Here is a 24,633-nt window from a genome sequence, read left to right as displayed (position 1 = left end):
CCGGGCTGTGAATACTGGCATGCCCCGTGTAACAATTTGCTATTTCAGAACATATTAATATAATTGAAATGACGTTTTTGTTTGACAAATTGATCGAGCAGACATCCCTATGGCAGGAGGTACTTATTATTTTATATTGGATGTTGAAAAAATTTGTTTAAAAAAGATGACCTGTGGTGTTTGAATTAACTAATGACCCTTTTGTTCTTGTGGAATGCTTGATTCCCAATTCTAAATACAATACATCCGTTCGTGCTTGTCTAGTACTTCTTGATTCGATTGCGTTAATTCTGGGATCCCTAGTTCATACGATAATTCAGATACTTTCAAATATTATATGACCCTACATTCCAACTGTTCCATTTCAAAATCTAAATAAAAACCTACTCACAATAATCTGGTTTCCGCTATCGATGAAAGGAAGAATAAACACAGAAACGAAAGGGTTTTAATCCCCATCTTGTGCGTGGAAAAACTTGTCTTCGATACTAATGAGCAAGAATGATATGAGTTGAAAGGTGAGGGATGGGTGTAAGAAACATAATTGAACAGATTATCTGTTTGTTCCATCATCATGATGGTAAAATGCATAAACAGGAGAACAAAATCTGGGAAGACACAGTGGTATCACGTAATGCAAAAACAAACAAATGTTACAAAAGGGACACGCATAATTGTATCAGGTCACGTCAACAGATATTCAGGTTCCGCACTAGTATATGAACTGTACGACCTACCGAAATCTAAACAACCAAATAGCGCATCCCGTAGAACCTAAATGTGATCATATTTCATGTTTCCAGCGTATCCGAAACCATGGCTCAAAAACCTGTTATCAGTAATACAAACGTTCTGTATTATGAAAATTTCATTACCGGTTTTGATAATTAACAAGCATAAATGAGATGATGCACCCATCCAGTTACCTATTCTGACTAAAATTCGGTTCATAATCCTGTGATTTGAAATGCAACAATAAAGTTGGTGTCTCATCCATCGTAGTTTATTGATGTAAAATAGCCATTCATTTATAAAAGCTATATAAAGCTATATATGTTTAAATACAAAAGATGAAGTGATGAACTTTCAGCATAAACTACGTTACTTAAGTTAGTCTAAGTATTGAACCAAAATAATACAGTTGTATGAATAAAACATTTACCCAAAAGCTCTTACACAGGTAGCGGTTGATTGAAGCTCAAATTTTTAAAGGTGCCGCATTGACAGTGCTCAACTATCGAGGCAGAAGTGCAAGACTTATTATTATTGACGTATTAAACGACCAGTATTCACAGATGTGCTATAATTAAAAGTATACGCACTGAGTGTCTAACAAGACAACACGAAAAATTATATTATTCAGGTGAGAATACTTTGGCAGCTAAATAATCCGATAGCAATAAACTAAAGGCGACCTACAGTATAACCTGAAGTGTACATATTTATTTGTCCAATCAGCACAATAAAAACAAACATTTCTGAAACAGATGGGATCATCAGAAAATAAACAACCTATACATCAGTTGATAAACTGAGTTGGAACCACAAACTACATTCGTGACAAAATTATTACCAATAACAAAATAATAATATATACTGCTCGACAGTTTCTTAATCCCCACTTGTTGATTAAAATCCTAGGAAGAAGTCACAGAGAAAAGGCAACGGAATAGTTTAAGACCTTTAGTTTAACAGAAAACGCCAACCGTCCTTACTAACTAGTCGTAAGACATTCATCCTGTAAATTACAAGCAAATAACGTAACCGACCATCATCCCAAAATCACTTCTAATCTAAACAAGAATCCGAATTTAACTACCACGAATAGCCAGATTTGCTTAGAATGGGACGTTTTGACTAGTTACTTAGATAGAACAGATATAGAGAGAAACTTTTTAAAGTGAACTACCAAAGAACACATAAAGTTTACACGAAGTATAGCGATACCAGCAGACCTGATGCTGAAATGGACCAATAAAAACTTTTCAATGTCAGAAACGACAAAAACAATCTAACAGGATGATATGCTATTATGTACACAACCAAAAAATTTATAAGACCGTTTTACAATGCTAACGTCTTTTACGCTTCGAATCACGGTCATAAAATTCTCCATCACTAGTACTGTCCACTTCTTCACCATCCTCAGGGTCAGACGTCCGAGAGCGTTGGCCACGTCGATGATGACGATGACGTTTACTACCACTGAGGGGATTGGCACGATCACTTGTTTGAGGATTCACAGCTTCATCATCCTCGTCATCGTCATCAGCAGCTTCTCCTTCTTCTAATTCTTCATCTTGACGCTTATCTGTATTTTTGTGATGCTTATGGTGCTTTGATTTGCGATGTTTTGATTTCTTTGATTTACGATGTTTAGGTTTCTGTGATGATCCCCTTTCGTCGTCCGACCTACGAGTATGACTATGTTCTGAAGGACCTGGGGAAGGGGAAACAGTTTGTTTCTTTTTCTGATCTTTCACTGCATCGACATCTTTTTCAACATCTTGAATAGAAGCAGACCTACACGTAGATAAATACATATGTTGATAAATTACCAACTATATACCACTAAGTAAAAAGAAAGGCAAAGTTCATAGTCAGAAAAATTACTTACAACAGCGATATTTCTGAACAGAAATATACCTATTGTAAAGATGATGTGATAGTTTGTTACTTACTGCAGTTTAATCATCATTTGTTTAACCGAAGCAATTGCTAGCTTAGAAAAATAAAACAAGTGCCGCTTTAAAGTGTATTTGTCAGTTATAAAAGGTGAATATGTTTCCTTTTTATTTGAATTAATTTATTTTTGGAAATTCACAAAACAACGTCATTGTCGTTCATGGTCCTTCGTAGCGTAAACGTCTTGCCAAAATGTCTTTATCTTTCTCGTAATTGTATAATCACTACTGCTAGGATTGACCATTAATTTTCTCTCTACATTAATGTCTACAATATATTCATATGCAGAGGAGTAAACATTTCCGTTTCGTCTAATTTTCCGTTCCTGTACTTAAGGTTGACGTATCTTATGTATTGACGCCCATCATTACTTTGATTCCTTGTTTAGAATTGTTTTCTTGGCTTGCTTTTTGATCTATCTAGTCCCCCTAGATTTGATATCGTGTCCTTAGTGGCATACACTCACTACAAAATATAAAATGAATTATTAAGGATTCATAATTTCCCGTTGTTGATATACAGAGACTATAACTGATCAGTTTTTGCTTTCAAATGTTCAACTTAGGAGGATTACTTTGGTATAGACATGTGAATTCTGGAATATAAACAACGAAAGATTACCTATGTACGCGTTGCACAAGTTAGTGGCTCTATCAAGACTAAGTAGCTCAATGAATGAGTCAGTGTTTGAAGCGACAGGCATTGAGGTTCAAGCTTCAGTATGGACGTCAATAGTGGAATACAGGTACATCCCGTTAACGCGTCCATAATAGGGCGACAGAAGCAACTAGATCCCACTGTCGAGCACAATCTAAATGAAGGTTCTAAATTTAGATTTCGAAAAATTTTAAAACAAGGATATGGATGCTGTATGTGCCAGATTACAATGATTTCTTAATATCCCAACAATTGATATTAGTAAGCAATTCGGTTGTCTGTAAGTTAATCAGCCTACCCCCATGAAATTGATTAAGAGAGAAAAGGAATAAAGTTCCCATGTTACACAGGAAACCTCAAAAATAAGTGGGGAATTGATACACTAATGTAAAAAGGTTGACTAAACCATAAAAACTCCTATAGAAATGCTTTAAAAACCAACCTTTCGTATAGGTGTTTATCTTTACGAGACCGATGAGAGTCTTCGTTTGAGTTGTCAATTGAAATAATATACTCTTTAAAGAGTCGAATCCTTTCTGATTCCAACGACAAACCCTAAAATAAATATTCATTGAAGTAATGAAGTGTGAGGAAGAACGAACGCTTCACAACTGAAATAATTGGTCGAAAAAGTGAGCAAACAACAAATTGAGAAAGCAATCAGAGAATAAAGAGTGATAATTAGGGAATAGTGGTGATGCCAGGACACCTCATGACACTAATATTTCATTAATCGTGACAAGTGTCATCAAAACAAAACAGATGAATTATAGGTAGTATACTAAAAATCCAAAGGAACTGTACATATTTATAATCACTATCAATAATAAAAAGTTCTATATTGATTAAAACTTGAGACCTATTGGGTAAAAGTTGAGTTTTAACCACTAGGTTACTACTATTCCACTAACTGTGAACACATCGAATACGTGAGATAAATGGTAATTTAGTTGGCAGTGAAGATGAAAAGGAAATCATATAATTTATTTATTCATTGTCAACTCAGTGGTAACTATAACAACAACTGGGAAATTTGGTTGTTGATAGTAAGGCAATAAAATTCTAGAAACGTACATAGTGAAAAAATGTTCAAGACGTCTCTACAATACCATTAAACTTAAGAATTCTCGAAATGTCTTACCAATTCATAATTGTAAGAAGTAAACACATAAATTATAAAAGCAGAGCGTAAACACGATCCTGGACAAGAAAGATTGGTTCACTGCAGTCTTCTCGGTGAATTTATTTTCAGACCCCTACCATTTCAAAAAGATACTTATTTTTTTAAATAATGATCAGTATTACGTTCGTTGGTAATAATAATAATACACCAGTTAAATATGGTTACATAAAAACGAAATAAACCAAAACACAGAAGTGTTATTCTTATTAAGAAACTGAAGATAGAAATCTCAACAGCTTGAATATTCGAGCAGATAAAGAGTAACGTGGTACAACAAAATGTTCAAATTGACTTACTTACTTACTTACGCCTGCTACTCCTCGTGAAGGAGCATAGGTCGCTCACCAGCATTCTCCATCCAACCCTGTCCTGGGCAATCCTATCTAGCTCCGTCCAGTTGTAATTCATCGTTTTCATATCTGCTTCTATTATCCGACGCAATGTGTTCTTTGGCCTTCCTCTTTTTCGCTTCCCTTCAGGATTCCAAGTTAGGGCTTGCCTCGTGATGCAGTTTGATGATTTGCGTAATGTATGTCCTATCCATTTCCATCGTCTTTTCCTAATTTCTTCTTCAGCTGGAAGTTGGTTTGTTCTCTCCCACAGAAGGCTATTGCTGATGGTATCCGGCCAATGGATGTTGAGTATCTTGCGTAGACAGTTATTTATAAATACTTGTACTTTCTTGATTGTGGTTGTTGTAGTTCTACAAGTTTCAGCTCCATACAGTAGAACTGCCTTGACGTTCGTATTGAAGATTCTCACTTTGATATTGGTTGAAAGTTGTTTTGAGTTCTATATGTTCTTCAATTGTAGGAATGCGACCCTTGCTTTGCCGATCCTCGCCTTTACGTCTGCATCGGATTCTCCTTGTTCATCGATGATGCTTCCCAGGTATGTGAAGGACTCTACATCTTCCAGAGTTTCGCCATCAAGTGTGACTGGATTGCTGTTCTCCGCTTTGAATTTGAGGACCTTAGTTTTCCCTTTGTGTATGCTGAGGCCTACTGATGCAGAGACTGCTGCTACACTGGCTGTCTTCATCTGCATCTGTTCGCGTGTACGTGATAGGAGGGCTAGGTCATCTGCGAAGTCCAAATCGTCTAATTGGTTCTGAGCTGTCCATTGTATTCCGTGTTTTCCTTCAGATGTTGAGGTCTTCATAATCCAGTCGACCACCAGAAGAAAGAGGAAGGGAGAGAGTAAACAGCCTTGTCTGACTCCGGTCCTTACTTGGAATGCATCTGTCAGGTGTCCTCCATGCACTACTTTGCACTGTAGTCCGTCGTATGAGTTCCGGATAATATTGACGATCTTCTCAGGAACTCCGTAGTGTCGAAGAAGTTTCCATAATGTCCTCCTATCTACACTGTCGAATGCCTTTTCATAATCAATGAAGTTGATGTATAGTGATGAGTTCCACTCAACTGATTGTTCGACGATGATCCGTAGTGTTGCAATTTGGTCTGCGCACGACCGATCCTTACGGAATCCAGCTTGTTGATCTTGAAGTTGGGCATCTACTGCATCCTTCATCCGGTTCAGCAACACTCTGTTGAAGACTTTCCCTGGTATTGACAGTAGTGTGATTCCTCTGTAGTCTTCACATTTGCCCAGGTCTCCTTCCTTTGGAATCTTGATGAGGTGTCCTTCTTTCCAGTCCATCGGCACTTGTTCCTCCTCCCAAATCTTTTTGAATAGAAGATAAAGCATGCTTGTGGTTGCTTCGATGTCTGATTTCAGTGCTTCAGCTGGTATGTTGTCGGGTCCTGCTGCTTTCCCGTTCTTGATTTGTCTGACGGCCATTCTAATTTCTTCCGTAGTTGGTGGATTGAAATCTATAGGAAGATCTGTGTGTGCTGCTTCGATGTTCGGTGGATTCATTGGAGCCGGCCTATTCAGGAGTTCCTCGAAGTATTCTACCCATCTGTTACGCTGTTGTTGAATTTCGGTGATTTTCCTGCCTTCTTTGTCTTTGACCGGCCTCTCTGGTTTACTGTATTTCCCTGCTAGTTTCTTCGTTGTATCGTGAAGCTGTTTCATATTTCCTTCTCTAGCAGCTTTTCCTGCCGTCGTTGCTAGTTCTTCCACGTATTTCTTCTTGTCGGCTCTAATGCTCCTCTTCACTTGTTTGTTTGCTTCTATGTATTCAGCTTGTGCTTGGACTTTCTCTGCTCGTGTTCGGCTGTTGTTCATTGCTGCCTTCTTGTTCTTCCTTTCCTTGATCTTGTCCAGTGTTTCTGTAGAGATCCATTCCTTATGATGGTATTTCTTTAGACCGAGAACCTCTTGACACGTTGAAGTTAATGCTTCCTTGATGCCTTTCCAGTTGTCCTTCATAGTAGTTTCTTCTTCTTTCAGTAGATCTTGTAAGGCTTGGAACCTGTTGTTGAGAGCTATCTTGAATTCATTGAGTTTGTCAGTATCTCGAAGGAAGGCTGTATTGAACCTTTGTATTGCTGTTTGTCCACTTGTCCAGTTCTTTTTTAGCTTCAGTGTTAAATTGGCTACAACTAGGTGGTGATCTGAAGCTACGTCAGCACCTCTCCTGGTTCTCACATCTTCCATTGTCCTTCGGAATTTTTTGTTGATGTAAATATGATCTATTTGGTTCTCTGTAGTGTGGTCCGGTGAGATCCATGTAGCTTTGTGTATACGCTTGTGTGGAAATATTGTGCCTCCTATGACCAATTTGTTGAATGCACATAGATTTGCAAATCTTTCTCCATTTTAGTTTCTTTCTCCCAGTCCATGTCGTCCCATAATATCTTCATATCCAGTGTTGTCTATTCCGACTTTGGCATTTAGATCTCCCATCAGAATAGTTAGGTCCTTTCTTGGGCATTTCTCAATGATTGACTGCAGCCGCTCGTAGAACTGATCTTTAATTTCGTCGTTGCTATCATTGGTGGGTGCATAACATTGGATAATATTCATTAAGATCCCCTCCTTCTTTGTTTTGAATGATGCTTTGATGATTCTGGATCCGTGAGATTCCCATCCTACAAGTGCATTTCGTGCTACTTTGGACAGCATAAGAGCGACTTCGTGAGTGTGTGGAGCATTGTCCTCTTCGTGACCGGAGTATAGCAGCATCTCTCCCGTAGCTAGCCTTTTCTGTCCAGCTTGGGTCCAGTGGGTTTCGCTGATTCCCAGTACTACCAAGTTGTATCTCCTCATTTCCATTGATATTTGACTGGTCTTCCCGGTTTCCCACATTGTTCGAACGTTCCATGTACCTATAAAAATTTTTGCTCTGGTTGTTAGAAGGGGCATCGGCCTCGTGGCTTCCGAAGGAACTCGGCTTTCACCATGAAGCGTCATAATTCTTCTAAACGAAGACCTTCTAACTCCCAGGGCAGAGTTAAAATGGTTTGGATTATCTTTTCTGATAAGCGTTTTTTTAGCGAGTTAGTTTTCTACGGGATGGGGACGCTAACCCCATGCCCAACCCTCCTCCTTTACCCGGGCTTGGGACCGGCAGCAACCCTATAAGAGCTACAAACGGAAAATGACAATCTTAAACCAACGACAATGATGGTTTTCGAAGTCTGATTTCCACAGGCAAAATATTCAAAATTGACTAAATGCATCAGTCAAATCAGTTTGGCATATGTGCATCCTGTGCGGATTGCCTATAAGCAGAGATTTGACTGATCAATTGCAGTCCTAAACGCCAATGGGAAGATTCAAACAACCAATACAAAAATGAATTAAAACGTTACCTCATTGCACAACCTAGTGGCTATCTGGACTCAGTAGCTAAGTGGATAAGGTGATAGCGTTTGAGGCGAACAGTACTGGATTCGAGTCCCGGAGTGGACATCAACTCTGAGATGCAAGTACATCCAGCTGACGAGTCCCATATTGGACGAGACGCGAGTCCTGGACTCTACTGTTAACCATCATGTATCTGTGCTTATAAAGTCAAATCAATTTATTTAGAATCTAATCATGAAAGGCTACTAAACAAACTAATAATTCAAAAACCAACTGACATTGAGGTTAAAATACAAGAGAGAAATGGGAAATTTACTTTGAAGGCAGGATGGTCACTTAATTTTTCTCGAACTTCTTCCCAACTAGTATTGGACTGAATGAAGGAGGAATTTGTAAGCATTTCACAGAAGTTTTGTTCAAGTTTTCTCATACGTCTAGCATCGTCTTTTTGGCGTTCACGTTCACGACCTTGAGCTTTTTCTAGTAGACCATCATATGTCATACGCATATTTCCGTCATCTATTCCTTTGCTGCGTTCATCAGAGCCTATTATCTGAAAAATATCCCAAAACTTGATATTAAAATGTAGAACTCCATTGTTATTTCGATATAAAATAATTACCAATTAGTATGATTCAACGATATTGAACATTTTATATTTACAAAATGCAGTTGGTTTATAACCAACCAAATTCGTTTTGTTAATTTTTGAGTTCCGCAGAGGAAATTATGGACTTTGCACTTTACTGACAAGGAATCACTGTTTTTAAACATGAACTATGTAACAACATGGACCAGTGTGAAAACATGACATACAGGTTTATGTTAATAAAACATGTTGCGCATTCAAGCACATATTAGGAGAGAAAAAAAGACAAACTACAGTTCACTGAAGATTTCGTTTTCACGGGATTTTATTTTTCACGCGATTTCATTCATACGATCCAGTTGACTAATAACAACGTCAAGAACCAGATTATTAATGAAAACGCCCCGCACCTCAATAAAGTGATGTCAAAACACAAATCAAATGACCAGAAAACAATTTTCTTATTCTAGTAAAAATAAACACACAAGTTAAAAACAGACAACATAATTAAACTCTAAATGAAACACTAGTGGGTATAGGATTTACAGTTTAATTCACTAAAAGATGAATTCGTTGATGAAAATGTGAAGTTAGATCAAAATGGTTTGTTAGACAAATAACATCATTAATCCAAGTATCCATGCTTTGCAACACAGAAACAAAAAAATCAACACAGAAATGAGTGAAAAATCGTAAAACTAGCAATGATTAAACCTGATAACCCGATCTTAGTTCTACTAAAGTGTGGGTAAATCACAAAACTAGCATTGTGCATTTGCTTATGATATTTAATCATGTTTATTTTTGTATTTAACATCTTGTACATTATACGTTAATTTACAAGGAAACAAACTTATTCTATTGGCTTGTCTTTTGATATTATTTAAATCAACAACTCAATCTGGTGAACAGCCATCACTCAGCATACACTGCAACATTGCGTTTCATTTAGTGATTAATATCCTCCTCATTGTTTTAACAAGCGAAACGGCTTCATAATAAAAATTGGAATCCCCCTCCACAAGAATATATCATTATGACACTGAAGTAAAGTATCATAAGTTGAAATGATCACAAATACATTAGGTTAAATTTCAGCTAACATTACACAAAATCGTAATAATGCTAACACCTTATGATAACACTTTAAACTGTTACATTGTAGAGACTCACTACAGAAAACAATAAACTTACCGAACAAAAATCTTCGTATGAAACAGACAAGTCGATTGGTGTACAACTGTATTTTAAAATCTCTTTGATAATCTTCTTTTCAGCTGGGAAACGGGCTCTTAATGCTTCAACATAGAACTTGAATAAATCCAATGGCGTAGAACCACGTTGAGCAAGCATTTTGTGGAATCGATCATCTCTAAAACAGTCGAAAGTACACACAAAGTATGAAGATTTAGCGTCAAATCAAACGAAATTTCGTTTCACCATATATCTGTTATAGGTTACTGTATCAAAGCTCATTTGTACATGTAAAGAATATTGAAGAATACATATCAATAACGATAATTGTCATCTATAACGGATGTCAAAAATTTACGTGTTTGATGTTGACAAGCCATCCATATTTCCCATCACATGAGCTAATATACTCCATGATTGTAAGATAGAATGATAAAAGCGAAAGACGAGGGACTATACATTTCTCGTTGTCTGTATTTCTCAAATACTTCTTAACTGTCGATATATTGGTTGTTTTGAGGTTGAATTTGCAGTTTTAGGCAGAGATTAAATAAACGCATACCAAACGAGCTGGCTATGGCACGTGATGCACATGAAGAACTATCATCAGCCTTGGATGCAATCTTAAACTGAGTAAAATACTTTGGAACAACGTCCATAGTCATTAGAGAGAAATCTCAAGGGTATCTATTGGAAAAACTTTGGTTATTATTGTGTGGCTATATTATCAAATACAGGTTTATGTAACAGGTCTTGGGTCATATTGTGATAGCCAGTAATAATACTCAGCTAAAGTAGGCCGAACGTAATTCGAATACACAACTTAACGGCTGGAAACGGAGTACAGTAATCATTAGACCACCGCTCCTTAACATTAGCTGTTGCCTAATAGTATGAGAGACTGAAGCAAGATTAAAGAGACGAATAAGACTTAGAGTATGGATCTGAAATTTTTAGAAAATCTATCATCCCTTTTCCTCTTTATAGTAGTGATGAAGGAGTTTAATTAGTACGGTATACTGAGAGCACAGAAATGAAGTTTTATTACATTTTTAAGAAGAAATTCACAAAATAATTACAGATAGAACAATATCACAGCTGTCTTACATCCTTGGTTGAATAGTTAACCACAAAAGGAGCAATGTTACTGTTAAGCTCAGAGTAATCTATAAAATTAGATTGGCTGACGAGATTGTGAGCGCTAAACAACTGGGAAGTTGGAATAAGCACTTCAACCGTCCTAAACTAGATGAAATTGAAGTATAAAACCAGTTTCTTGATGACCGGAAAGATATATAGCATCAAGTGATAAAATTGATAGCTTCTTACATGATCTCATCCATGAGGACATAAGCTTCATGAATGTCTGTAAAACAACTAAAGTGGATGATCGTCAACTGTAGAAGATAGATTTAAGCGAAATTACAGGAAGTATGTGTATAGTTTATTCCCTTGAACAATCTTATATTCAACACAGTCCCATGTGTTATGACTTTATGTCCGGCTTTTTATCACGTGATTTATCCACCAATCAAAATACGGCTTATACAATCTTAGCACTGTGCCAAACCAATGACTTTCGACCGGTATGAGCAGCCTAGCGTTCTTATTGGTCCTATGTCCGCCTAGCCCATCCACTTGAGTCCAGAACACCATTACCAGCTTCCACTATGCGAATCGAATCTTTTATTTTAGATATACTGGGTTTATATATCAACCAAACAGACCGCAACGCACCATAAAATAGGAAATAACATTTGTACACAATAAAGCCAAAAAGTGGCTGTGAACGTGGGAGGCAGTAGTCAATAAACTAAGCATGGCTTAAGAACCGTAAATCGTACAATAATAAATTATAAGTCAAAATAAAGCCTATAACAAGGGGAACATAGATATACATAATCTAGTTAACGAATATTTATACCAAGAGAATATATAAATAATAAGTCCATTAATAAGTCTCAGACGTCACTCGTAATGTAATCTTCACTAGGATATAACACTATGTATTTAATTGTCGTTTTAGTCATTTTCCTTTAGTACCTTGTTTCTTCGTTGACGGGTTCCCGCACGTTGTGTTTATTCATATAGTGTTAGCTAGAATGGATAAACTAGCAAATAATTTCTTGATTTTTTCTGTGCGGTTTACTATTTTTCATAAAATTTCATAAATTTCTATACTGTTTTGAATTATCAGAGTCGAAAAATAATGTATTAAAATTAGCATAAAATCGCTTACTTATTTATTATATGGTATAGATCTTTCCATAGAGACATAGAAGTGAGTAATTTCTGTTCGTGCAATTCATCAAGTAAAACTATAAATGCTTCTCGATTCTTTCGTTGTTCCCTTTTTTGTCTCCGACGTTCGCGTTCTTTATCTTCGTCATGCTCTTGCTCAAGCATACAAATATGCTCTTCAAAACAGACAAGGGCATCCTCTTTATCTAAGTTTTGCAAATCCACATCTCCAGTAAATCTAGCATTAGTGTAAATTTAAAAATACACAGAAGGCTAACAGTCGGAACGGATAAAGCAATGTGATATATTACGAGACTACTAGCTTAAATTCAGCTGATAAGTAGAAAACAGTTGTGGATGTCAATAACATGAAAACTAAATTGATTGACTCAGAATGGGCAGACATCCTCTCAAAATTAAAGCTCGATTCGTTAGACGTTTCAAAGATTTGACTGATCCCTCACCACATTTAACTATCAAACCGGAATACACAGATGATAATGTCCCGCTTGATGGAAACTGGAAAAAAACCGACTGCTTGAACACCTTAAGTAACATTGTAAGCGAGTCGGAAGAGTATTAATGTTCTTCCTAATGTACAATGTTACACCATAAATGGTCAGTATTAGCCCGTAGTTTGACCTTAGGGAGTGAGGTAGTTGAGCACGTTAACTTACCTTGAAATTCTGATCAATACTGATAGGTTGTTGTCAGAAAAATTTATTAAGGACATAAAAAGAATAATTCCTACTAATCTGAGTTGTCTATGGTATAAGTGGGATTTCTATCTCGCAATCAAGGGGTAGTTGCACTGAAAACCAGTTTGTTCTACATTATTCTACGTCTGCCAAACATCCCCCAATGAAAGTGACATAGGCAGTGTGAAAGATTTTTATTGTTTCTTTGAAGTTATTTCCAAATACAGTGGAACGACAGAGCACTGCTGAGGTTAGATCCATCATACTAAGTAAAAATCCCAAGTCCACTGATCAGAATATATACCTTCATCAATCAAGATCAATAGGAAATGCGCTTGTCTAAACACTACCTAACCTGCAATGTTGGGTGACATGGAATTAGGAAAAAGCTAACGGTGGTTAAATTAAGGCATCTTCCACGACGTTACTGACAGTAGGTGAAAACTTGCTGGTTGAGGTTACACAATAATCGTCATCAATAGCTCGAGACGTTTGGCGACAAGGCTCAAATTCCGTCACAGTGGTGCGACTGGATTTATTTACCATTCTCAAATATTGACTGATTATTTCAACCACCTGTTTTACATTCTAGTTTCTATCTAAATAGCTCAGCTGTAACACTTATGACTATAGCATCGGTTAAAACAGTTTTGAATTATTGTAAGGCGGAACATCAGTTTCTTGAAGATTTTAGGTACGTGTCAGTTCGAGCTTTTAAGTCACACAAGTACAGTGTGGTGAAATTAACAGGATGAATAACGAAGGAGTAGAAATAATATCAGCAATAATGACAGTAAAACGGCTGAAAATAAAGAATATGGTTAGGACAGAAACAAAATGTTCACAGGAATAAAAAACATGTTGGGGGATCCCAACAAGCACGAAACCTAGGTTCAAGACATCTTGTCAATTACTTCTCACAGCTTCGCATCAAAACAAAGTGAGCCACAATGTCATGTCATTTAGCTTAGTGAGCGCAGTGAAAACTTGATTGATATGATTTTGTGACCACAAATTATATAATATCATACCGATTACTACCCATTATCCTATTAATATAAACGTTACTTGCTATTTAGTAACCTACTACCCAATTTCAAAAAACAATTGGGGTTTTAACAGCTTATTGTAGTAACACTGAGAATAAAACTGTAGAACTATCCAAAAACTTGTTCCCAGTTTCAAGTCTGGCGTTCCTAATCAATGTTTCGTTTTCCTTTCATGCTTATATGAAACCACAAATACGCATAGAGTGTGAGAACTGTTCTGATAGTTGCACATAGATTATTTACTCAAATTAGTACCATCTGCAGAACAAACAAACATCAATCACTAAAATAAGGGCAAAATCTGTCTTTTTAAAACAAAAAAGGGACACAAATGAATTTGGTAATAATCTCTTGCCGGTTCGATTTAATTAAGTGCATATTACATAACATTAATAGCGAAAATTAATTAAATAAGTATATTTAGCTAACCTGGTATTATCAAGCAGCATTTGTTGTGCTTCGCTCCAGGTCGTCCGATATGTAAGATCAAGCATCTCACTAAGGATTTCATTAAATACTCGTATATTCCTTTTACGCAAAATCTTAGCTTCTTCTCGTTCACGTTTACCTACCTCTTGAATGACATCATCGAATATTTCACGACGATCTCGATCAGGGACATCAGTCCATTCTTTCGTATCCGACAGTAGTTGATCTACTCTACGGTATGACATAGTTGAGTGTAGTTTATTGCATTTCAAAAGATACTTTTCTAGATCCTCTTTCGCCCTCTTAATTCTTATTCTCTGCTCCTCGCGTTCTTCTTTTAACCTTTGAGTCTTGTAAACATTAAATATTTGCTTCTTTTCATTGAACGTTCTCAAGATACAGTAACGAGGATCCCCGGAGATTAACTTTAGTGCTTGCTCCCATGTAGCCCCACCGGGAACATTGCAATCCCTGAAAAGCCTCCTAAGACCTTCTGCCATTTCTCCTCGGGTCTTATATTCTGGCACTGTCTGAGTATTTGGTGAAAATGTAGTTATATGTGGATTGGATGCAGGCTTCTCTTCGTCACTTTCATCTTTATCACTGTCATCTACTTTTTCCGGAGGTAGTGGAATCGGAATTGATGACGGTCCAGTATCTGACGTATCAAAAGAGGCCAAAGTTGCCTTCATTGCCCGTTCTATTTCCGAAGGTTCAGGAGGCTTATTGACGTCATCTTTTGGGGTAGCTGGTGTACACGGTGTGACTGGGGGGATACTTGGTGGCTGTTCGGGGACCGTAGCATTTACAGCTGAATTACAGGCGGCTGCTTGGTTTTCAGCGTCTATCAGTTCTTGTGGCTTGATCCATACTGATTGTTTTGTATTCTCATTAAAATAGTAAGGTTTACCGTTTTCGGATTTAAACTCTTTCCATGGACAGTTGCAAAGTATTTTCTCACGCTGAGTCTTCAACTCTTGAGGTTTTTCCCAAGTCGTCTGTTGAGTGAATGTATTATAGTAGTATTTTCTCCCATCATGAGAATGGTGCTCTACCCATCCTGCATTGATTTGAGCAGCTGATAACTGGGTGACAGAGTTGGCTGGATTAGGAATCGACGCAGGCACGAAGGTTGGGTGAGCATAACCAGGATAACCAAGGTGAGCAGTAACAAAGTGGTGAGGATAACCTGCCATCACTAGACGAAGTGAAACCTGAAGAATGCCAACACGATTAGCTGATGTACGTCAACTTAGTTACTTTAACTAGTTCCGGATGATTGTAGACACAAAGTGATGAGCGGGAGAATATACTAGCTACACTCAATAGAAACACCAGGGAAAAAAGACAAACAATTATTTATCGCTGGTAACTTAAAAAGCCAAGACTAACAAATAATAAATATATTTTTTGATATCCCAACGTGTAGAAAATTGTATTTCAGATGTTTTGTGAATTAATGTAAGTCACTTCTTTAGAGTAAATAAATAACCGAAATAAAGTTAACATGAGTTTAAATAGTACAAAGGAATATCACAAAAAGATATTTACTATTAACTTACTACCCAATGCCAAATTTATTTGAAACTATCAAGTCCAACCTTGGCATTGATAGCTACAAGACTAACAATTGTGAGACGGCCTTAGCTAAATTGTAAGGGATTTCAGAACCTAACAACCTCTCGAAAGCAATTTATCTGCATTCAAAATTGTTACAATCGTTCAGGAATTTGAAATGCTTCCTCCAACAATACGCTTGAAGCTACTACCAGGATAATTACAAACTGACGATAATGAAATATCTGGAACACCAAAACATGTCCTAAAGGCAAAAATTACATGTGAAACTATCTCAGCGGCTGGAATTTAGATGACCGTAATGTTTCGCCCGGCAGTCTGGTTCGAAATTCTACAGAAAGACTTAGTAGCCAAGTTTCGCCAAGCTGTTCGCCTAAATTTCGACAAATGTTCGTACGAAACATGTCTTGCGTACAGCTGTATAACAATTGTGTCGAAAGAAAGAACTGAAAAGTTGCAAACAAGAAGAGTAGAATCACACAAAAATACATGGGAGATCTACACTTTTACGATGTAGTATACCAATTGTACTGAACTCGCACACTCTGACCACCTCATATAGTGATGAGAAAACCACGTTATCACACATCAGAGTAAAGACACTATCATAATAGGGAAGAAATAAGACAAGCATAAACAGGTGCTAGTGTATTCAGTAACATACTTATGAAATGGAGGAAACGAATGCACCTTTACTAGTAATAGAATTTCAATCACTCCACGTTTATTAAGCTTGTTTGACTGACGACTAAAATAGGTGTGAAGCAAAACAAAGTACATCCAGAAAGATTCCCTTAAGATCCAGATTTGAGTATTGGAAACGGAAGGATGATGACCAGTGTTAGCTCTTTTCTAGCAAAGTTCTGTATACCGTAGACCTCTCTTGAATAATTTCAGATACATGCAACGACAATACTTACAGACGTAAGTCTCAAGAGTTGACTACTCGGTTAGCAAACCTAAACGACACCATAAGTTTGCTCGCCCTTGTGTTTTCAATTCTGTGATCTCTTTTGAGTATTCCTAACATAAGAGAGGGGATATGACATCTAGATTCGTTTCCTAAGTATCCTTTCAATCATTGTTAGACAGTTCCTAGGTTGTTGATTCAAGAATAAAGACACCGAATTTCCCCTGATAATATAATCACTATCATCTGAAATTGCGACGGGCATGAATAAACAATTAATCACGTTAATAGGCATCAACCAAAACTTGCATAGCCAAGACTAAAACATTGGAGCTGGATGGTCAGTCGAATGAAACGCCAGTGTCGTCGGTCCTGTTTTATGATGACGTAGAAATCGTAGTCATGGTAATCTGATTGGAGATAAAAGGTTTGAAACCCTATGGCTATTCAGACGAACTGGATGGGTGAAAACATCTTCACCAAAATGCATAAAGGCTCAGTGAAACGCGAACTAAAAGACTGCTTTTATGCTGTAGACCCTTGACTGAAAGGTGAATTAGACGTTTTCAAAAAAGTACAGATAGTCAAGTGTGTGATTACGAGGCTTATTATACACGGCGCAGACTGCGAATACCTAGAAAAAGACTTTATACATGATAAATACTGTCTTTTTCTTAGTTATAGATCAAGACAGGCAGCTTTGAGAACATAGCGAGTCCCTCCAGTTATTCCATAACTTCACTGGGTTCTTAGGACTATCTGCCGTTGGAGCAAGAAATCACTGAGATCTCTAAAGTTACAAGATTCGAAGCCAATCAAGCTACCAAAAACCAAGCAACTTGTCCGATACCGTTTACACTACCCGCTACATATACTCCAAGCTCAAACCTCAATCTTTGTTTGCTAAAATTTGCTAACTACTTGTTATTTCGAATTTACATCTGGATAGTTGGAAGGCATTTTTGTAGTATGAAAGTATAGTTCTTGCAATCTTACTTCTGAAATGAGGGACTAGATAAGTTGGTCATTAACTGTTACCAATAACTTGCTGAACATGGCACAACATGGTTTTAGAAAGGGTCTATCCTGTACAACGAACCTCCTTATAGCTAGGGAGTTCTGGATTAATGCGCTAGACAACGGAAACTCAGTGAATGTTGTCTACATAGACTTCAGTAAGGCTTTTGACAAGGTGCCAACTAATAGACTGCTATTGAAGTTGGCAAACCTTGGTATTGCCGGACCTCTTTTAAAATGGATTAAGGATTTCCTAGTAGGTCGTAGGCAAAAAGTAAGAACAAATTCCAAGTGCTCCATCTAGAGACCAGCACTTAGTGGAGTACCCCAAGGTTCCGTCTTAGGTCCTTTACTTTTTATAATGTACGTTAATGATCTTACAAGTATAGTACAGTCTCCAATGTTATTATACGCTGACAATGTAAAAATTTGGCGAGTAATAACTGGAGACAAAGACGCATTTCCTCTTCAGGCGGACTTAAATAATATGATAAACTGGTCTAAAGAGTGGCTAATGCCTATCAACTCGGAAAAGTGTGTCTACATGCACTTGGGGGATTCAAAGGTTAGTACGTACAACATAGGGGATGTGTCATTACCCGTAGTCCGGTCTCATAAGGACCTAGGGGTGACAGTGAGCAATGATCTTAAGACGACGGCCCATTGCTGGGAGGTCGCAGTTAAGGGGTTTCGAACCCTCTGGGCTTTAAAAAGGACATTCACTAAGTTTGATACTACCATGTTCACCACAGTATAAACATCCTTAGTGAGAACTAAGTTAGAGAACTGTGTTCAGGCTGCAAGCCCCTGTTTAAAAGGTGACTCAGACATACTAGAAAAAGTACAGAGGGCAGCTACGCGTGCAATTCCGGAACTCCGGGGTTTATCATATAAAGAGCAGCTTGAAAAACTGAACCTCTTTACTCTGTCCTATCGCAGACTAAGGGGAGATCTAATCTTGATCTACAGAATACTGAGAAATGATTTCGGACCTAACTTATTCTCTCTCTTTCTTCCCACTAGATCGGGACACCTCAGAGGACATAGCAGGCGAGTAGAAAATCCAAGAACGAATAAAATACCCGTGGCATACAGGTTTTCACACCGAGTCATCAATACTTGGAACCTGCTGCCTGAAGCAGTTGTGTCCGCACCTTCAATTGACTCTTTCAAGAGAAGACTGGACACTCACAGAAGCATACTAGAAAAGGAATAACATAGGCCGTAGGTCTTCTGTCCTTACTACACAAATCTGAATCTGAACTGTAGGAGCGACGATAGCGCAACTCGTGGAGTAATAATCCTTAGTATCTATGGAAGTAAATTAGCTATCAAACCTTCCTCCACAAGACTCAACAGACGACACTAACACTATGTCTTTGGGTAGGGGTTTTTATAACTTATCAGAATCACGTAGAGCTAGTTCTTGTTCTATTATGAATAGCTTTCCTAATAAGTATTGTTCGGCACTAAAATGAGTGAGGAATGAAGGCTATTATGAGTGACATGTGGCATCATGATACTATTGTGATTGTGGCGGCTTCTTGATGGACCCCTTAGTTATTGAGAAAGGTACTGTCTTAACACTACTTCAGCATCTCAAACCTGATAAGCCCAGTGGGCCTGATGATAATCATCCTAGGATTATGAAAGCCATATCGGATGTAATTGCTGAACCTATAGCCGTACCGTTTGATATGTCTCTGCGTCAGTCTAGGCTGCTAAGAGACTGGAAAGATACAACAATTAGTCCGGTGTATAAGGCAGGGAATAGAGATTTAGTCAGTAACTATAGACCCGTTAGTCTAACCGGTGCAGTTGTAAAAGTAATAGAAAAAATTATTCGGATGGCCATTATAAACTGTGTGGAAGGGTATAATCTTTTGTCCAGGGAACATCATGGTTTTCGGAAAGGCCTATCATGTTTGACAAATCTTCTCATCCCAACAGAGGATTGAGCCGCGGCAAAAGATCGAAATATTCCTGTAGATGTGATTTTCATGGATCTAAGTAGAGTTCTTTATAAGGTCTTCCATTTAGGTCTTAAGTTAAAAAATGGAACGTTTTGGAATCCGTTGTATGGTCATAAACTGGGTAAGTGACTTTCTCTATGACAGGAAGCAAAGGGTAAGGGAGCTTTCTCATCGAGCAAAATTGTAAAACTTGGAGTTCCCCAGGGCACAATCCTCGGTCTTCCTCTATTTTTACTTTATGTGAATGAATTACCAACCGTAGCAAAGTCATCCGTTCTACTCTTCGCCGATGACATGAAAATTTGGCGACCCTTACACAGTACGTCAGATAGAATAGCACTACAGAGTGTTCTGAACTCATTTGTGGCATGAATGAACGGATAGTCACTAGAAGTGAATTTCAGTAAGAGTATGGTGGTGCAATTAAATAACTGTGATGATTCGTATCACTACACAGTATGTCGATTCGTATTAGTCAAAGTAATAAACTACAAAGATTTAGAAGTCATGGTAAGCAGTGATCTTAAAACCACTAGTAACTGTAAGATTGCTGGTGCAAAAGGCTGTAGAGTATTGTGGGTTATTCGTAGGGCTTTTCAGTGTTTGAATGAAAAAAATGTTTGGATTATTTTACCCGACTTTCAAGCAGCGAGTCCTTGTTTCAAGTATCAGGCGGATACGCTGGAACGAGTTCAATGAAGAGGGAATAAAATGGTTAAAGGTCTACCAGGCCTACCTTATGAAGATAGGCTGAGATACCTTAACTTATTTCAGTAGAAAAATGTCAGGTGCTGTGTTAAGTTGGAACAATTACGGTGTTTATTGATTTCTTCCTTTATATTTTTTCCTACACGATAAATTCACGAGCTACCGAGACTTCGTCAGTTGCCGCACTAGATCAGTATCTCTGTAGCGGAAAGAACGCGCTGAAAATCCCTTCAGAGCCTTTTATTGGACGGTAGTGGTAATTATTTTCTTTTTCTCCCTATCTTGTATTTTTACATTTATTCAGGTCCCTTATAACCGTACTGTATGTTCTTCAGCGCTCGTATGAGTTTTTATCATGTGGCTTTGGCTAAAGACTAGTACTTTTTACATACAAGTGGCAAATAGGAGACCGATCACCACGTAAGGGTAAGTGACATATTTATCTTAACGTGGATTTACTCAAACCTATTCACTGGTTTTACGTTATTGTAGATGTTTTTATGCCAATCGTTGGTAAAGACCTACTTCAACACCATGATCTACTCAACGACACGTGAAAACGGAGGTTAGTAAATGGAAATACTAATGAATCTGTTTGCGCAACTTTATTTTGTGATTGTAGGTTGTGCCCAGTCACTGTCAATCATATAATCGATTTATACTTCCAACAAATACTCGATAACTACTCACAATTGCTTGATCACTGGGTGGTGATCAATATAATGTGTGTCAAATCCTTATTAGTGCAGATCGAATGCTATCGACCAAGTTGCAATGTGGCCACTAGTTTAGGTGACTCGATACTGCGGTCCGGATAGCTCAGTGATAACGTCTCTGACTGTGAAGCTGGGTTTCACGGGATCGGATCCGTCAGGGCAGCACCAGTTTCCTCAAGATTACAGGTACACCTTGCTGACGAGTGCCAAGTAGCACGAAACCCGTGTCTAGAGTTTCCTGTCGACTACCTTCAACCACCATCTAAACTCGATAAATACCCCGAGATATATCAAACGCGACTGAAATTGCCATGCGTAACCAAGCAATGCTACATAGCACATCACGATTTCAGGACCACCTGTATTCTCGAAAGCGCGACGACTAGCTCTCGTAAAGCTGAGATTGGCTAAGTACGAATTCAGTCACATGGTAGACGTAGGAATCATTCGGCCATTAAACAGCCCATGGGCATCTCCCTTGCATATGGTGCCCCAAAATCAGAGCAACGACTGGCGTCCAAGTGGTGACCATCGGCGATTGAATGCGGAAACCATTCCTGATCGATACCCGTTGCATCACATTGACGATTTAACAGCTACTATGAAAGGTACAACTGCTTCTTCGAAAATCGACTTGGCTAAAACATATTACCATATCGAATCTCTAGATTTTCTCTGACACACTGTAGATGTCGGGGCATCCGACTTCCAGAAAACGAAATGGTGGTCATTCCTCATTACCCACAACCGACCACAGTCATGCAACTACGCACGTTTAACGGCCTAGTAAGTTCCTATAGACGGTTCATGCCAAACTGCACGTCCCTTATAAGACCATTAACAGGCCAAGTTCGTGGAAATGCAAAAATCGTCAACTCGGACGGCATCGCGAAAGAGCCTTCTCCACAGTTAAGGAACTTATCGCTAAAGCAACGTTTCTCGCACATCAGAATACTGAAGCATCCATTAGTATCTCAGTAGACTCATTCAGCTTGATAACTGGAGAAGTTTTACAACAACGGGTTAACCACACCTAACAACCTTTGGCATTCTCCTCGAGACGGTAGCTAGACACCGAATCGAGGTATAGCACTTCCAGTGGGGAACTCCTAGCGATGTATTGTGCTGTACGGCAGTTTCATTGCAATGAAAATTCGGGAATTCACTCTCTTCACCGATCACAAATCTCTTACATTCTCGTTAAGTGCATCTTCAGACAGGCACTTCTCTCGAGAGTCTCGATAACTGGATTACATCTCGCAGTTTACTTCAGATATAAAAGACATTTCTGTGGTAAACAATGTAGTTACAGACGCCTTATCTCATATAACTCCCTTTAATAGTTTTCAAGGAATCGACCTCCTTGAACTCACCCACCTTCAAAAAGAAAACACTGATCTTTGGCACGGATTGTCTTGAACAACCGTAAAACTGCGTATTAAACATGTGGGAACATGTGCGGAAACTTTACTGCTGGACACATCTACAGGTAGGGATCTTCCAAAAGTGCCGAAACATTATCAACGCACCGTCTCCAATAGGCTGCACAAGCTTTCTCATCCAGGTATTCGTGCAACCACCAAGATCATAGCAGAACGATTTTGTTGGCCTGTTATGAATAAAGACGTTGGGTAGTGGGTGCGCTCATGTGTAAGGTGTTCGAAACCTGAGGTGAATAAAAACAACAAATGTCCAATGGGCTCATTCAAAACTCTCGGTGTTCGTTTCGACCATGTTCATTCGGATTTAGTAGGACCCTTACTAGAATCAATTGGATACTCTTATCTCCCGACTTTTGTAGACCGTTTCACTCTATGACTAGCGGCAGTACGATCAAGGACGTTACTAATAAAACAGTGGCTCACGCCTTCTTCGAACGATATGTAGCAAACTTCGGCTGCCTTTCAACTAAAGCTACAGACTGTGGACGCCAGTTTGAGTCTTAGCTTATCCGTTGTCTGACTACACTACTAGAAACTACTTACAGGCAAACGGGTTGGTAGAACGCTTTCATGGACAGCCTAAATCCTCACTCTCAGCTTTGAACGTTTCGTAGTAAACCAACGCTCTTCCACTCGTTTTACTCGGTATTCGCAATACAGTGAAAGCTGACACTGAATACACTGCAGCTCAACTCGTTTATGAAGACACTTCGAATTCCAGGGGAATGCGTGGATCCTTCGTCTTCAATGATTATGGATCTATACTCTTGTATGATCAGATTCCAAGCGCATTGCGTTCAGATAAACCTGTTTCCACTCGACGGCAGTCAACTGATCTTTTCGTTTGACCTAATCTACGGTATAGTACACACGTCTTTGTTCGTCGCGACGCACTTCAAAGACCTCGCGAAACGGCATATAAAGGACTCTTCAAAGTTCTTCAGAGTGAACCTAGGTATTATATAATCGATAAGAACTAAACTAACGACTGCATCGGCGTTGACTGCACCAAAGCAGCCTATTTAAAAGGAAACCTTATACACGTCGATTTTCCTTCGGTACAATCGAAAAACGGGAGTCTCGCAATTATGATACCTTGTAGAATTATGGTCTACTATGATATAAGTACTGCTCTAATATATAGACCTAATCCTAAAATTGTAGATTTGTCGTGATATAACCGCTTAATTTATAAGATCTTACGTGGAAGTCACATCATCGACTACACCAACTCATTGTATCGTATCAATTACCAATACATGCTGTAGAACAAGCTTAGGCTAGAAATAGAACAATATATTTATGATGAATAAAAGATATAAGATAACGTTCAGGGGGACCACGCCTGCATGATCGAGTCATGCCATTCGATCAACTCCAATTCATTCAATACATTCTTCCCGCCTTCTCCATCGTTAGGTATCTCTCCGCGTTAAATATTGAGTATCTATTTTCCGAGTTGTCTCGTATTCAGCTTTGAAGATTGTGTGGTTATGGTCCAATGCCACTACAACCTCACCCTCAATCACAATGACAATTCTTTGGTATCTGACAACCGACTAAAAACAACGCGTTCTGGATGAAACGTAATGTTTCCAGGACACCTGAACGATTACTGCACGCAATACACTGCATAGCACTCGATTTTTTCAATATATTCCACACAAATAAAAATAAAATATTTCGCTAATATTCTTGCCTATAAGTGTATGTTTTTACTTTTTCAAAAAGACAACAAACCATTCTGCTAAAATTGTTTTCACGCTCTTGCATATATGTAGTGGTACTGGGCCTTAACAACACAATCCTGAAAGCTAAACACGAAACAACTGGGAAAATAGAGATTG

General features: G+C 38.2%; 1 protein-coding gene across 2 annotated transcripts; it reads right to left on the bottom strand.

Annotated features, from left to right (window-relative positions):
- Window positions 1–1,241: 1,241 nt before the first annotated feature.
- PRPF40A_1 (PRP40 pre-mRNA processing factor 40) lies at window positions 1,242–17,808 on the bottom strand. Of its 2 annotated transcripts, XM_051215569.1 has the most exons (8): window positions 17,565–17,808; window positions 15,703–15,758; window positions 14,443–15,656; window positions 12,265–12,504; window positions 10,026–10,203; window positions 8,559–8,795; window positions 3,785–3,897; window positions 1,242–2,523 (listed from the first exon to the last, which is right to left on the bottom strand). In XM_051215569.1, exons 3-8 carry the CDS (start codon window positions 15,636–15,638, stop codon window positions 2,073–2,075), a joined length of 2,415 nt encoding a protein of 804 aa, XP_051066099.1. In that variant the 5' UTR covers window positions 15,639–15,656; window positions 15,703–15,758; window positions 17,565–17,808; the 3' UTR covers window positions 1,242–2,072. The 2 variants fall into 2 exon arrangements, with proteins under 2 accessions (XP_051066099.1, XP_051066100.1); XM_051215570.1 differs by lacking the exons at window positions 8,559–8,795; window positions 10,026–10,203; window positions 12,265–12,504; ... (1 more) ...; window positions 15,703–15,758; window positions 17,565–17,808 and having other exon boundaries at window positions 2,682–5,176.
- Window positions 17,809–24,633: the final 6,825 nt, after the last annotated feature.

Source organism: Schistosoma haematobium, chromosome 4 (genome assembly GCF_000699445.3).
Source record: "Schistosoma haematobium chromosome 4, whole genome shotgun sequence".
Lineage (NCBI taxonomy): Eukaryota > Metazoa > Platyhelminthes > Trematoda > Strigeidida > Schistosomatidae > Schistosoma > Schistosoma haematobium.
Note: the sequence above shows the minus strand (reverse complement) of the source record. Positions and strands in the feature narration are given on the sequence as shown.

Bases quoted from the DNA above. Each gene is read 5' to 3' on its own strand.
- PRPF40A_1 (XM_051215569.1), bottom strand. From the start codon at position 15,638: ATGGCAGGTTATCCTCACCACTTTGTTACTGCTCACCTTGGTTATCCT. The intron at 12,505-14,442 runs GTTAGCTAAATA...CACTAATGCTAG, and splicing joins ATGCTGCTTGATAATACCAG to ATTTACTGGAGATGTGGATT. The intron at 3,898-8,558 runs GTAAATTTCCCA...TATTTATTTTAG, and splicing joins GTGACCATCCTGCCTTCAAA to GGTTTGTCGTTGGAATCAGA.